We start from the raw sequence: 16039 nt of genomic DNA on the forward strand, positions 1-16039 counted from the left end.
CCAAACCACAAGACACAAATGCTTGTCACTCATCTCTCAGAAGAGGGACAAACACAAATGGAGCTTCTCATTGGAAACACTCACAATGAACGGGTTCAGAGTCCTAAAGCACTGAACGCGCAGGCTCCTGACCAAGACACATGATGCATAGATTGCGTGTGTCCTCAAGTTTCAAAAACCTCAGCCACAGGGGTACACACTTTTCACAGTGCTCACCTGCCTTGGTCTCTCTTCCGCACTTCAAACAGATGGCTCCTGAATACAGCTAAGAGACATAGCCTTTATCACAGTAAAGAATTTTATAAAATAATATATTATGAACAGCTTAAAACCACAAAATAGCTTTCAAAGCAATATATGACATTATTGTTAATGTTTGATGCCATGTTATTTCAGCTTTGTACATTTAGTTTAACTGCGCTGTTAATGATGGTGAGCTTTATTATTCAAATGAACCCTGTGCATACACTTTAGACACCTACATTTTTACACTGTTCCATTTGAAAAATTACGTTATTTCAGCTTTGTACATTTAGTTTAACTGCACTGTTAATGATGGTGAGCTTTATTATTCAAATGAACCCTGTGCATACACTTTAGACACCTACATTTTTCACTGTTCCATTTGATAACATGCATCCTTCTATTAAATTTTCTATTTGCTTAAACTGCTGAATGCTCTGGTGATATCAGTGGTATGACCCATTTCAGGAGCTGTCAGTTAAAATGAGAACATAGCTTTTTGATTGGTTTTGCAGCAGAGTCAGACCTGTCTGTTACTGCGTGAATCGCAGGGCTCCAAAAGTGCCCATCAAATGCCAGCTTGCAGTTTTTCCTTTGGCACCTTTGTCTTTTTTTGTGCGTTGTATTTTCTGTAAAACAAGTTACTAATACATCCTCTAATGTGGTGTTCAAGTGGTGTTTTGCAGTCCCCACACATCTCCCCTTTTTAGCCATAGTCATCTTGATGCCCACTCTGCAGCCTCCATGCTGTTAATAGCTCTTCTTCGACTTGCCCACATATTTCCCAGCATCCTATAAGCTTTGCTGAGGGAATGACCTGCAAACCCCTGGGAAACCACTTCCACTGGCATGCAACTAGTTTCCCACCCATTCCCATGGCAGGCCTCCAACAGTTCCTCATACTTCCCCCATGTTCTCTCCTGTGCCTATTTCATCCTCTCCTACAAAGATACAGTTAACTCCAGTAAAATTAGCTGTTTTGTGGACTCCGAGACCAGGATGATGTCTGGTCTAAGCATGGTCTGGGTGGTGTGTGCTGGAATTTTCTGCTGCCTCTCCAAGTCAACTGTCTTTGACCAAACTTGTGCTGTGAAGAGCAAGCCAACAGTTGACAACAAGAGTTGTTTTTCTTTATAGGCTGCTCACCCTTCTTGAAAAATGATAACATCCATCACCCAGGGCCTGGGAGCAGCTATTCAGAATATGTTCAAGAGTGCCTGTCTTGAAACACAGGGGACAGGTTTCCTCATTGCTACAAACCTACTTTCTCGTTCTTCCTTCACTGAAGCACACACCTCCTCCTGCACTAACCTCCGCCTTTCCGTCTCATTGGCACTGTTGGATCAGGTTGGTGTTAAGCTTCCGAGTCTAGCCCTGCCCTGTGCAACAGTCTCAAGGAGAGCCTTGTGCCTCAGCCTAGCTTCTGCCTCCTGGACTGCATCCTTCCTTCCACTTCCTCCCTGTCCTCACGATGATGCCTGCTCCGGACACTTCAGCATCCTCCAAATCCGAATACTGCAGGTGTTTTCATGACCATGCAACAATAAATTCCTCCCTGATGCAGCTAAATGGCAGTCTTTGCTTGTTGCTGTTACCATACAACCCAGTGCTGCTCAAACCATGCGGCATGTCCAACCATTTGTGTAAACAGCTATTCACTTTATGCTCAAAACTTTCTACTACAGTAATAGGTACTTCGTAGATGAGGGGCCAAAGATTTCTTGGGAGGATTCCATGCTGGTAGACCCAGGCCTTGAATTTCCCTTGGAGCCCAGACTTGTCCACAGTTCTCAGCCACTTCCCCAGATCATCCGTGGTAATTTTGATGGAGTCTGTTTCTCTCAGGCTGCATCTGAAGACCATTCCAAGACCGCTCACTGGAACTTGTTGTAATAGACTTTGTAGGGCACCCAGTGCTGTAGGGTCCTGGTGATGACTTGGTTCTCGGCCTTCTGATGACTTCCTCCGCTACGCTCAGACTTGGTTCTTTCAGATTGATTTTTAATACTGGCTCTGGTGGATTTATCAGTGCCTTACAAGATTCCAGTGGTTGGTCCTTCTCAGAGTCGCTGTAGCATGCCTGTCCACCTAGTGGGAGAGCACCAAGGAAGCGACAGACATGCACCAAGCCTTTCCTCAGAAAGGGGCCAGGCCACTGACGCCACAGGCTACTCATATAACCTGGCAGAAATGGAGGAACCCGATTTAGATCAAAGGGGAACATCCCACCCAAATTAAGAGCACAGCTATTCTCACATATCTATGCTATGTGAGCAATACTAGCCTGGATATACAAGACCACTGAAGAGGCTAACTAGAAAGAGAGTAGCTGCTGAATTAGAGCACAGCTATCCTCAGATAGCTATGTCCTAAAGGTCTTGTGAATGCTTGTAGAGCAGAATAACAAAACACAGCTAGCCTAGATGGCCAGGTCAGACCTTCCTGCAGAGCTTCCCAGACCACAGAGAGCGGGCTATCAACCCAAGCAGGGGAGATAGCACTGTCTCGGCAAGGGCTCAAGTCACTGAGCTAGCACATAACTATCCTTAGCTATCCACATAGCTAGGCTCTAGGAAAGGGGACCACTACAGCTAGCCTCAGATAGCTGTATTCAAGTAAGCCCATCCTGCTATAACAATGGCTGGAATATAACCACTCTTAGATGGCTATAGTGAGGAGGTCCCCAGGAGCTCACAAGAGGGAAATCAGTAAATGATTTTCCAAAGAGTGAACACATTCACATTATTTGTCTGAGATCAAAGCCTGATGTAAACAGTGGTCATAACACTAGAGGGCTGGACGCAGCTACCCTCGAATAAAAGTTCCATCAGGTAAGGCTGAAGATTGCCCAGACCACAAAAGTGGGCCATCTACTTAAAACCTAGAAGAGACAGCACAGTCTAGGCAAGAAGCTCAAAGAGACCACTATTGAAAAACCCTAAAAGGGGAGCAGTCTCCGAGCTAGAACACAGCTGTCCTCAAATAGTAGATTCCTAGACTAAGACTTCAGCACTTACTCGAGAGAGTTTGTGCCAAGGGGAACCCAACCTAGTTATAGAAGTCAGGCTAGAAAATAGCTGCAATCAGACCACCATATTCCAGAGCAAAGTAAGCTTGCACTGCAGCATAACCATCTGCAGACAGCTATACTCTCGTTTTAACACAGGAAGGATCATTCCCCATAACCACACTAGGTTCTGAAACACCATGGGAGAGAAAGTTTGCAAACATCTCTCCACGGGTATTTAAATATATTCACACCCAGTGAGGCTCAACAAATAATAACATGCATATTAGAGAGGCATCTGACAACCCGTTTAGAGAGGGTGTGTAGATCCCGCGATGACCGCAAGATTAGATGAACTCTGTCATGGCGACGGCAGAACCGGGCCACGAGACACAAATGCTGTGCCCCGCATCCCTCGGAAATAGGAACAAACGAAAGCGGATCCTAGACGTTGTGACTCATCACAATGAGAGCATAACTCTGATCTCTTCGCGGAGACAAATGTGAAAGCAGAATATACCCTCGAGTGTTAGAATCCAAACACAGAGGCACACTTTCCCTAAGGTGCTGCTCGACTTGAGCGCTATACACAGTAAAAGAGCATCTTAAACCCACAAATCCCACAATCTGAGTCTTCACTGTGCCTTGGCAGCAGCAGGATCCAAACCACAAGATGCAAATTCTTATCACTCACCTCTCGAGAAGAGGGACAAACACGAATGGAGCTTCTCATTGGAAACACTCATAATGAGCGTGTTCAGAGGCCTTGAGCACTGAACGCACCGGCTCCTGACCAAGACACATGACACATAGATTGTGTATGTCCTCAAGATTCAAAAACCTCAGCCACAGGGGTACACACTTTTCACAGTGCTCACCTGCCTTGGTCTCTCTTCCGCACTTCAAACAGATGGCTCCTGAATACAGCTAAGATGGTACTCAGCAGGTGTCCTTTTATACTTCCGGGTACCTGCCTATGCTGTCATGGGCCATGTGGACCAATAGGATTGGCGTTGTTTCACACATGCTTCAGACACCGGTCATGCTGGCTGCATTCCCCAATGTGCCCTTAAGAGGGCACAGCGTGGAGTTCCCTAGAAGGGGAACTTTAAAAGTTACATTTTTAGCCTGGTCTGCCTCAAGGGGTCTAATAGCACTCGTCAGTGTCAAAATAATTGAAATAGCAAATAAAATCAATATAGGTAGGGATTACCATTCACAGAAGCAGACCATGAATTCCAGAGGGAAGTGCCATTTCAGCATTGAAAGAAAGTGAAGATAGTTGCAAAACATTAAATATTAGTCAACTGATTTACAAAAGAAAAATGGCCATTTTTTTTTTTTTTTTTTTTGAGAGAGAGAGAGAGAGAGAGATGAAAGTTGAGTGTGTGAATTTTGTGCATCTGTTCGTCTCTCTAAAAAAATGAAACTGTGAGTTTCAGTGACTTCACCTCCTCCTTGCTAAAAAAATACAATATATATTACATTATTATCGAAGCTATTTTACTATTAAAAGTCACAGGGCAGCACTGAAAACAAGTTAGTTCTCCTGAATTTTCTTTTGTGTGCACACAGCATGATCTCCTGTTTGTGTATAGTGTCTGTATGTATGTGTGAGTATATATATATATATATAGTACATACAATTAAATAGTCTAAATAGCACATAACCAGTATTGGGAAAAGTTACTTTTAAAAGTAATGCATTACAATATTGCGTTACTCCCTGAAAAAGTAACTAATTATGTTACTTAGTTACTATTTATGGAAAGTAATGCGTTACGTTACTTTTGCGTTACTTTTTAAATTTGGGCAGTGCTTGCTTCTTTGTTTTTAATATAAAACAATTCTAATGTTAAAGGCCTTTTACACCAAAAGTGAAATGAATTCACCTCAGGCTGAAAGAAAACTACAGTGGGGCAAAAAAGTATTTGGTCAGCCACCAATTGTGCAGGTTCTTCCACTTAAAAAGATGAGAGAGGCCTGTAATTTTCATCATAGGTATACCTCAACTATGAGAGACAAAATGAGAAAAAAAAAAAAAAAAAAAAAAAAAAGAAAAAATCACATTGTCTGATTTTTAAAGAATTTATTTGCAAATTATGGTGGAAAATAAGTATCTGGTCAATAACAAAAGTTCATCTCAATACTTTGTTATATACCCTTTGTTGGCAATGACAGAGGTCAAACATTTTCTGTAAGGCTTCACAAGGTTTTCACACACTGTTGCTGGTATTTTGGCCCTTTCCTGCATGCAGATCTCCTCTAGAGCAGTGATGTTTTGGGGCTGTCGCTGGGCAACACGGACTTTCAACTCCCTCCAAAGATTTTCTATGGGGTTGAGATCTGGAGACTGGCTAGGCCACTCCAGGACCTTGAAATGCTTCTTACGAAGCCACTCCTTCGTTACCCGGGCGGTGTGTTTGGGATCATTGTCATGCTGAAAGACCCAGCCATGTTTCATCTCCAATGCCCTTGCTGATGGAAGGAGGTTTTCACTCAAAATCTGACGATACATGGCCCCATTCATTCTTTCCTTTACACGGATCAGTCGTCCTGGCCCCTTTGCAGAAAAACAGCCCCAAAGCATGATGTTTCCACCCCCATGCTTCACAATAGGTATGGTGTTCTTTGGATGCAACTCAGCATTCTTTCTCCTCCAAACACGAGTAGAGTTTTTACCAAAAAGTTCTATTTTGGTTTCATCTGACCATATGACATTCTCCCAATCCTCTTCTGGATCATCCAAATGCTCTCTAGCAAACTTCAGACGGGCCTGGACATGTACTGGCTTAAGCAGGGGGACACGTCTGACACTGCAGGATTTGAGTCCCTGGCGGTGTAGTGTGTTACTGATGGTAGCCTTTGTTACTTTGGTCCCAGCTCTCTGCAGGTCATTCACTAGGTCCCCCCGTGTGGTTCTGGGATTTTTGCTCACCGTTCTTGTAATCATTTTGACCCCACGGGGTGAGATCTTGCGTGGAGCCCCAGATCGAGGGAGATTATCAGTGGTCTTCCATTTTCTAATAATTGCTCCCACAGTTGATTTCTTCACACCAAGCTGCTTACCTATTGCAGATTCAGTCTTCCCAGCCTGGTGCAGGTCTACAATTTTGTTTCTGGTGTCCTTTGACAGCTCTCTGGTTTTGGCCATAGTGGAGTTTGGAGTGTGACTGTTTGAGGTTGTGGATAGGTGTCTTTTATACTGATAACGACTTCAAACAGGTGCCATTAATACAGGTAACGAGTGGAGGACAGAGGAGCCTCTTACAGAAGAAGTTACAGGTCTGTGAGGGCCAGAAATCTTGCTTGTTTGTAGGTGACCAAATACTTATTTTCTATCATAATTTGCAAATAAATTCTTTACAAATCAGACAGTGTGATTTTCTGGATTTTTTTTTTTTCTCATTTTGTCTCTCATGGTTGAGGTATACCTATGATGAAAATTACAGGCCTCTCTCATCTTTTTAAGTGGGAGAACTTGCACAATTGGCGGCTGACTAAATACTTTTTTGCCCCACTGTACATTTAAGCAGGAGATCATTCTTTAGCTATAAAAAATGAAGCACAAATGTTAGTTTATCTAAAGTAATTTTTGCTTATTAATATGGTTGAACTGCATCATCGAAGGTCAGCAGCAAAGACACTGGTTAATAAAATGGGATTAAATACATAAAGGATATTTGTTTTATTTAACATATTTAATTATTGCAGGGTTGCATCATATTCTGAGTTTGCATTTCACTGTTTTTATTCATTTTGAGGAATACTGAATCTGTTTTTGTAAGTGAGATGAATTAATACATGTTCACGTTTAGTCTAGAATACAGTAACATCATGTTTACTCCCAGTTCCCTGACAGAAAACTTGAAAATCAATAAATGTGGAAAAAAGTAACTGCTGTTACTTTTTTGAAAAAGCAAAAAGATATTTTCTTAGAAATTCAAAAGTAATGTGTTACTTTACTAGTTACTTGAAAAAATTAATATTATTACATAACTCGCGTTACTTGTAATGCGTTACCCCCAACATTGCACATAACTGCTAGTTTGTGTTTAATCAGAGGGTCAAGTCTTCATGGTTGGACCAAATGTCACCTTAAATAAAATCTCACAACTTGACACAACAAATTCTTCTGTGGACATCGATCTCATTGGGATCGCCAAGAACAACAATGAAAGTATGTCAAATGTTTTAGTTTGATTTTAAAAACGTTGGAAGATCCATCATACCATTACCACTAAACCACCTTTACATACTTTTTTGGTTGCTGTTATTATTGTAACATATAGTATAATGTAAGTTTCCATTACTGTTTCTGTCACACAGGATCAGCTGCTGTGGCTTTCATGAGCTACAGCACAATGGAGAATCTACTGAAGCCAGACTTCTTCAACACATCAAATGACACGGTTAAAACCATGATGTCCACTGTGATCTCAGCTACTCTTCCCAAAACCAACAACACTAAACTCACCAAACCAGTCAACTTCACCTTCAGACACATCAGAGTGAGAGACTGAAATGTGTTTTTGTCGACATCTGAAAACATCAAATATTCAGTGTTCTGATATTTTATGCCTTTTCCATCTTCTTTTTGCAGGAGTTTGATCCCAGTGGTTCCCTGTCCTGTGTTTACTGGAATACCAGCGAGTGGATTGTAGATGGTTGTTCCATTTTAAAGACCAACAGCAGCTACACTGTGTGTTCCTGTGTTCATCTGTCGACATTTGCTCTCATCATGCAAACCAGCTGTCCACCAGAGGTACGAGAACATTTCTAGTAAACACTGAAGAACAACACAGATTTGATACTCATGTACTCTGACATGTTTTTTCAGAGCTCTCAACTGCTGAATCTGTTGAATTTGGTGTGTGTGATTGTGGGGCTGGTGTCCTTCAGTTTGGCCCTGTTGACCTTTGCCCTTTGTCAGTGGAGTCCTAGAGTGAATAATGTGGCTCGAATCAACATCTGCATCAGTCTTCTGTTGGCTCACCTTCTGTTCCTGCTCACACAGCATTTACTGAACATCATACGTCCTCAGCAGGTGAGAATGATGAAGGAGCCCTACAGCTCAGCACAGCCTCACTGAGAATCATCATAACCGTCTCTCATGGTCTCCAGGTGTTGTGTGCCGTGATCTCAGGCCTTCTGCACTTCTTCTTTCTCTCCGGCTTTGTGTGGATGTTCATTGAAGCTGTGATGCTCTTCATCTGTGTGAAGAACCTATCACAGATCAGCTCCAAAAAGAGGGAGGTGCTTAGCAGTGGATTCCTGTGTATGATTGGATATCTGATTGCTCTGGTTGTGGTGTGTGTCTCTGTCGGTCTGGTTCCTGAAGGCTACGGGAGCGAACGGTGAGCTGTTGTTGTTAGAGGGAAATAAAGCAGCTCTGGACTTTTGTGATGTTTCCAACACCAGAAATGCTTTTCTGACAAATTCATTCAGTTATTATGTTGATTTTTCTCAAAAACAGCTGCTGGATTAAAATTGATAAAGGCTTCATCTGGAGTTTTCTGGGTCCTGTTTGCGTCATACTAGCAGTAAACACATTTCTCATTTCTCATGACTTTTTTAATATTATAAGGAAAACAAGCTGATAAATTACTCTTTTACTTTCCAGTCAAACACACTACTCTTCATCAAGATATTCATCAGTCTGAACTCAACTCTCAAAAGTCTCAATGTTGAAGTTTCACAGATGAAACAAACCAAGTAACATTATAATTTAATCACTCTAAATAAATCCACATATAGTCAATAAATAACTTATTCTTTGTCTGTTTCTCTGCAGGATTATGGTGTTTAAAACACTGGCTCAGTTTGTGGTTCTTGGTTGCCCCTGGATTCTGGGTTTCTTCACTAATGGCAGGAAGGAGCTGGAGATCCTCTTCCTGATCTTGAACTCCCAGCAGGGAACCTTCATCTTCCTGATCTATTGTGTCCTCAATAATGAGGTCAGACATCACTCAGTTTACATGTATAATCTGGATGTTTTTACTGAGGTCCATGTTCTTATTTTGGTGATCTGTGACTTTTAGAGTGGAATGTGAGAGGCATTTTGTTTAAACTGTTACTTTTTTTGTTTTCTTACTGTGACTGAATGTTCAAATGAGCCATAACTATTCAAGCTCCAACTGTTCAAAAAATTCAAAATTAAATTGACAGAGAACTCCCTTTTCTTTATTTTGTAATTTTTTCATGGAAAAAAAGACATGAATATTTATTTCTAAAAATGCAAATCTAGTCTCTAAAAGCCTCTTTTTCTTACCTATTTATTCTAAACAAACTCCATTCTGGTTCATGAGTTTCAGAGGTTAAATTGATCTCTCGTCTCATTCTTGTCCAGGTTATGCAGCAGTATAAGAAGTTCTTCAGATGTCTTTACTGCATCAAACAACACTGATGACTACAACATCACTTTCAGAAAGTAATAAATACTTCTTAATTGCCATTTATATACAGGTTATTGTATAAAACAGAATCTGTGGGTTTGTATGTTATTTATCACTGTTAATACTACTGATGTAAAGCTGTTTCACCTCTGAACTGTTTTATTTAGTCTTCTTTAAAGGGGTCATCAGATGCAAAGTTCACTTTTACATGTTGTTTGAACATAAATGTGTGTTAGCAGTGTGTGTACACAACCACCCTATAATGATAAAAAATACACCCAGTGCTTTTTTTTTTTTTTTTTATCCCTAAAAATCATAACCCCTTTCTCAAATCAAGCCATTCTCCGATTCTTGGCTTTGTGAAGTCATACAAACCAGGACCGTTCCCATGATAGTTGATTGACACTGTCTTTGTTGACACATTGTCTTACCTTAGACCCACCCTAATGAACATAGTCGTCATTTACTCCCGACATCTGAGCCATTGAAGACGCAGTGGATTACTTTAGTTTTTTAAGGGAATGCACCTCCCATCTACCTAAATGTGTCTATGTTTGCGTGAATCATTTGTGATCCAGCTTCACATACAGAAGAAGTGAGTATAAGGGTTTTGTATAAATCTTTGCAAATCAGCTTTCCTAATAATGTGCTAGACAGCAAGTTCCGCGTTTACAGTCTCTCAGAGAACAACTCATCACTGCACGGAAGAGAAGGGCGGGGTGAGCAGAGCTCATTAGCATTTAAAAGAACAAGCACCGAAACTGCTCACCTTGAACAGAGCTGATTTTGACGAGGTAAAAAGGGTGTTGTTTTACACTACCATTAAGAAATTTTAACCAAAATGTGTTATAGACTTTTCAATTAAGACGCTAAAGAATCATATCAACTTGTAGCAAATGGGCATCTGATGATTCCCTTCAATTTTTTTTTTTCCCAATTGGTGGAGGGTGAAAAGCATATATTTACACTTTTCTCAAAATAGTTACTTTAATATTTTCAAGTAAATGATGGCAAATTAAAAAAAAAAAAAAAAAAAAAAAAACTTATTTCATGTGTTCATGGTAAAGGGAAATAAATGACTTCTAGGGAATCCTACAGTTGTGTAAGATTTACAGATTACAGATTTACAGATTTATAACTTTACAATTATATCTTTGATTTAATGTACACTCTTCTGTAAAGACCCATGTTACAGTTGATTACTTTAAATATTGTACTGTACAATAAAACAGCAAAATGTACAATAAAAAACAGCAAAATGTGTTTGCATGAATAAAGAATAAAAGTTTTGATTAGTATAGTGAATTTACATGTAAAACTAAACTTAAAAAGAAAGTAAATTAACAGCTAATGTCTTAAATGAATCTGTATTGTCACTTGGTTGAAATTTTGTATTAAAATACAAATTGCATTTTGCTTTTGTTCAGATTACATTTAGGTTTTCCTGCATGATTTTAATGCATTTCAATTACAAAATGTGCTAATACACAGACTATATAATAAGCATTATTCAGTCACTGCCAGTCCACTTTAGTGAGTTAAAACTGACAAAAACCTGATAGAGAATTACCTATGATCAAATGAAGGTGTCAAGCTGTCAAATCCTGTCTAAATAATGAAACACTCACCTGGCCGCAGGAAGATGGTAAGGAAAACTTTATTTTGATGGTCCATTTTTAACATTGTGTTGACAATAATAACATTACACCTGCATGTCAACTAACTCTCAGAATATCAGCAGACTATCTGCTGAATATCTGCTAAGTCTTCGTGAATTTTCAGAATGATATACAACAGAAGTCACACACATTTGCATATATTTTATATCATAAGTTTTATGGTATTTTCTAAACCAAGAAAATGTCAGTCAAGCCCTCAAATATCACAAATAGCACATTTTACCCAATGCTATTTTATCAGTTTTTATTTATAGCTGACATATCACATTCATGGTTGCAATATTTGCAATTAATGATTCAGTTAATTTAATCAGATTATGAGACAAATATTTTGATTTACTATTTAGTACAGAGTTAACAGTAGTTCCCTATCTGTCGTTCACTCCAATGTTGTGTTGAGTGTATGACACTAGGGGTCATTCTTGGGAGCCTAAACACCTCTCACAACATTGAGAAAAGGCCAATGAAATTGGGTGTGCAGATTTTGCATAGCTGGCCACGCCCCGGATATCCAAGTATAAATAGGGCAGCGCGGGATCTCACTCATTCTGTTTCTCGGAGCCGAATGCAGTGTCTCTGTGTGAGAAGTGGCATCATTCACCTCTTCGTCATTGGATACGGCACGGGCAGCGGTCTCTCCCATCTCTAACACAGCTAAGTGTTGTGAGAATTCCCCTGGGTGCTTCGACGGTGATCAACAAGAGAAGATTCTCCTTTGAAAGAGCAAATTTTCTCTAAAAGAGCAACATGTACGGATTGTGTGTTTACATCATGCCTTTCCGTCCATGTCCTTCTGGTTGCGGTATCTACCTTTCCCCTAACGATTGGCACAATCGCTGTGTTCACTGTTTGGATTGTGAACATGCTGATGCAGCGTTTGCTGAGGGTAATTGTCAGGCTTGCGAGGACATGCCCTTGAGCACACTCCGCTCGAGAGCCGCATTCTTTGTTAAGAAGCCGCGGCTCACTTCAACTGCTTCCCACTCCAGTCCTTCTACTTCCGGGTACGAGGCCGCAGCGATGTGCGTTGAAGGAGAGCGGGGGGAGATGAGCGGTGTCTCGCCGGGTACTCCCTCGTAGACCGCTTGCCCCGTGTGCTCACTGGTCGAGCTTCCGGATGATTTTGACAGTTCGTCTCAGTACGGGGTGGATCTTTTGTTCGGAGCTTCTGCTGTGGAGGAGGAGATTACTGCAGCATCGGAGGGAGGGTGTGAACCATCTTAGGCTGACACCTCTTCTGAACTTGCCGCTTCGCTGGCTGAGTCTCAGTCGGTGGCGGATGCTGAGATGGCTGCTGCGCTTCAACGGGCAGACAAGGAGTGGGTTGCCCCACCTATCTCTCTCGCCAGGGAGATCCTCTGGTTGGTTCTCACCAAGCAAATTCGCCGGGCAAAACAGCCAGTGGTTCTCGGGGCTTCTTACCTCCAGCCACAGGCCATTTTGCCCTATCCAGCCACAGTTCCCCCACTCCAGGTATGTTGGGTGTAACTCCTTTGAGAGCCCTAGCGGAGAATTTTCTAGATAGGCTGAACCTCCCCAATCGCTCTCGCTGGCTTCTCAGGACTATTCGACTCGGCTATGCGATCCAATTCGCAAGACGCCCGACCAGGTACCACAGTGTTCTCTTCACCTCCATCCGAGGCAAGAACACTGCAGTCCTCCGTGCGGAGATCGCAGTCCTTCTGGTGAAGGATGCAATAGAGACTGTCCCCTCAGCCGAAATGAAGAAAGGGTTTTATAGCCCCTACTTCATTGTGTCCAAGAAGGGTGGTGGGCTCAGGCCAATCCTAGATCTGAGAGTTTTGAATCGGGCCCTTCACAAGCTCTCAACAAAATGTTAAACCTCAAACACATTCTCACGTGTGTTCAGTTCAGCCAGGCACAAGTAGATCTCTTTGCCTCACTGGAATCCACCCACTGCCAGTTATGGTACGGTCTAACCAAGGGCTCCCTCGGTATAGATGCACTGGCACACAGTTGGGCGAGGGACCTACTCAAGTATGCATTTCCCCCAGTGAGCCTCATTGCACAGACCCAGTGCAAAGTCAGGGAGGACAGAGAACAGGTTCTTCCGGTAGCCCGTTTTGGCCCAACAGAAACTGGTTCTTGGACCTTGTGCTCCTGGGGCACAATCTGGCACCTGCACCCAGATCTCTGGAACCTTCACCTATGGTACCTGGATGCGACCAGGAGGACTTCAGAGACCTTCCACCTTTAGTGGTGAACACCCTTTTACAGGCTAGAGCTCCCTCCACTAGGCAGCTGTATGACCTAAAACGGCGCATTTTTGTGAACTGGTGTTCTTCCCAAGGGAAGGACCCACGGAGATGTGGCATCAAATCTGTGCTATCCTTCCTCCAAGGAGGCCTGGATAGGCACCTGTCTGCCTCAACACTCAAGGTCCATGTGGCGGCTATATTAGCCAATCATGACAGCCAATCAGGTGGTATCCTTGCAAGCTATCCCTTCCCAGGAAGGTGACCCCAATCTAACCCTGTTATGCCCAGTCCATGCGCTGCGCATTTACCTGGAACGTACTCAGCCTTTCAGATGTTCCGAACAGCTCTTTGTCTGTTTTAGAGGACAGCAGAAGGGGAAGGCTGTTTCCAAGCAAAGGATCTCCCACTGGCTTGTGGATGCGATCCGTATGGCCTACCAGGCCAGAGGCATACCCTGCCCGCTGGGAGTAAGAGCCCACTCGACCAGGTTGCTATAGCGCTTCCCCTCATGGTGATTACGCTTCTACAGTTCAAAAAGTTTCCTTGTGTGAACCCTGAACAACCCTTTCATCACTTTAGCACTTCTGGACGTAGCTAAGTTTGGCGGAGGAACTTGGTATAAGAATCCAGCACAAGGTAAGATGCCTTCTGCAAACTCTTGGTTGGATTGGTGCTCCACATGTAGTGGCTCCTCATGTGGCCCCTATGTGTGTAATTCCCACCTATATTCCCTGTGATGCGGTGTTTCCCTCGAGACAATTCTGTCTCTAGGTTCTGCGTTTTTTGTAATCCCTCCTGATGTGGAGCCCACCTCAGAGCCCTTCACTAATGATATTTTACTTTTTACCCCCAGTAATTCTCCAGTAATTTGACATGACTGGAGAAGATAAAAGGACAGACGGAAACTCATTTAATCATGATGAATATTATAAAAAAAAAAAAAAAAACTTGGTTAACTAATTAATGTGTTGGATGTCATAATCCAACACATCCAAAAGTTCTTGTCATTATAATAGGGGGTTAAAGGTACAAAAAAATTGGTTTGGCCTCGTGCCTACAGCCAAAACACAGCCGTGTCGATATACAGCCATATCTCACATCTACTTGTGTGATATTGCATTTATACAACAGTTTGATGGCATGAGTGTGTAAATACATAAATAAAGTAACAACGGAGTGTCTTTAAAAGCCCTCTTTTGTGCAGAACTACTTCCTTCTGCCACAGATTCAAATCTAAAGTTGACAGATTAACAGCTGAGCTCAAGCCTCCGTTACTAATTCCAAAACGTCACTTTCAAACTAGTAACGAAGGAATGTTGAGTTGCTTAACTGAAAGCTTAATGTATTACTGTATTAAAAGCTTTGGCGTGCTGTCCTGGGGGAGGGCTCTGAGCCTGGAATATGGCCCGAACCAAGAGAACTCCCCCCATCCTAAGTATGGGATGAGAATAGATTAAGAGTGAGGAGTTGGGATGGAGGAGGGATGCCGGAAAACCGTCGAATGACAGAGGCAAGTCGGCTGCGCGCATATATATGACTTGTGCTAGTTCGGATGATTAGCTAGACGAGTTACACCTGTGCTGAATTGGTTGATTATCTGATCAAGGTTCATATAAGGTTCTACCGAACCTTGTTATTAAAACATTATTTTTTTGTAGAGCAACTGGGAGAGCCCGTGCAGTGCTTGACGGGAGCTGCGGCTCGTGGTGTCAGACTGGCGAGCCCTACCTGTCGCTAAAGGAGGAGCATGATGGCAGATATCAAATGAGGGGATTTTGCTGCTTCCAAAGGGAGCTGTGGCTCTGGTGCACCGGAAGGGGGAGCCCCGTCCGATATTGAATAAGCAAAGAAATTCAAAGCGAGTGATGGAGGGACTCTCACTGCGTCTGAAGGGAGCTGCGGCTCTGCTGCACCAGAAGGGAGAGTCCCCCTTGCGGCTGAATACGAAGCGTGGTTTGATGCCTCGAATGGAGGGCTCTCACTGCAACCGAAAGGGGCCTGCGGCTCTGCTGCACCGGGAGGGAGAGCCCTGTCCAACGCAGAGTAGGCAGCGTAACTGGACGACGGACAGAGGGCTCACACTGCGACCGAAGGGAGCCGTGGCCCTTCTGCACTGGAAGGGAGAGCCCCGTCCGTTGCTGGATGTGCAAATGAGATTTGAAACGATGGCTGAAGGGCTCTCTGTGCGACCGAAAAAGGGGCTTTGACTAGCTGCATTGGAAAGGAAAGCCTTGACTGCCCAAGTAAGCGATGTGATTAAAAGTAAGGAATTTATTTATTTATTTATGATCAAGGCTAGATGGGCTTCCTTTATGTGGTGGTGACTGGACCAGATGTAGCTTCTGAAAGAATCTGATGACCATCGACCGACCGCTTGTATCTGATGCTGTGAGAGACTTTTTGAGCTGCTGTGGTTGCTGCCCCGATGCAAAATAAGTGGCTGAAAAATTTTTGATTGAGCATTCCTGAGTTGTAAGTAGGAAAAGGGAGCCTGAT

General features: G+C 42.7%; 1 protein-coding gene across 1 annotated transcript in view; it reads left to right on the forward strand.

The window, feature by feature from the left end:
- Positions 1-15750, forward strand: part of LOC127154193 (adhesion G protein-coupled receptor E1) — a 29431-nt gene extending 13681 nt beyond the window's left edge. The window contains exons 7-20 of the mRNA XM_051095601.1: positions 7314-7430; positions 7580-7761; positions 7854-8015; positions 8091-8297; positions 8375-8607; positions 8727-8793; positions 8874-8965; positions 9045-9207; positions 12549-12797; positions 13195-13338; positions 13421-13544; positions 13636-13801; positions 13905-14010; positions 15334-15750. Of these exons, the coding sequence (XP_050951558.1) occupies positions 7314-7430; positions 7580-7761; positions 7854-8015; positions 8091-8297; positions 8375-8607; positions 8727-8793; positions 8874-8965; positions 9045-9207; positions 12549-12797; positions 13195-13338; positions 13421-13544; positions 13636-13801; positions 13905-14010; positions 15334-15750 (2429 nt within the window). The remainder of the gene's footprint in view (positions 1-7313; positions 7431-7579; positions 7762-7853; positions 8016-8090; positions 8298-8374; positions 8608-8726; positions 8794-8873; positions 8966-9044; positions 9208-12548; positions 12798-13194; positions 13339-13420; positions 13545-13635; positions 13802-13904; positions 14011-15333) is intronic.
- The last annotated feature ends 289 nt before the right edge of the window (positions 15751-16039 follow it).

The sequence above is a fragment of the Labeo rohita genome, chromosome 22 (genome assembly GCF_022985175.1).
Source record: "Labeo rohita strain BAU-BD-2019 chromosome 22, IGBB_LRoh.1.0, whole genome shotgun sequence".
In the NCBI taxonomy this organism is placed as follows: Eukaryota; Metazoa; Chordata; class Actinopteri; order Cypriniformes; family Cyprinidae; genus Labeo; species Labeo rohita.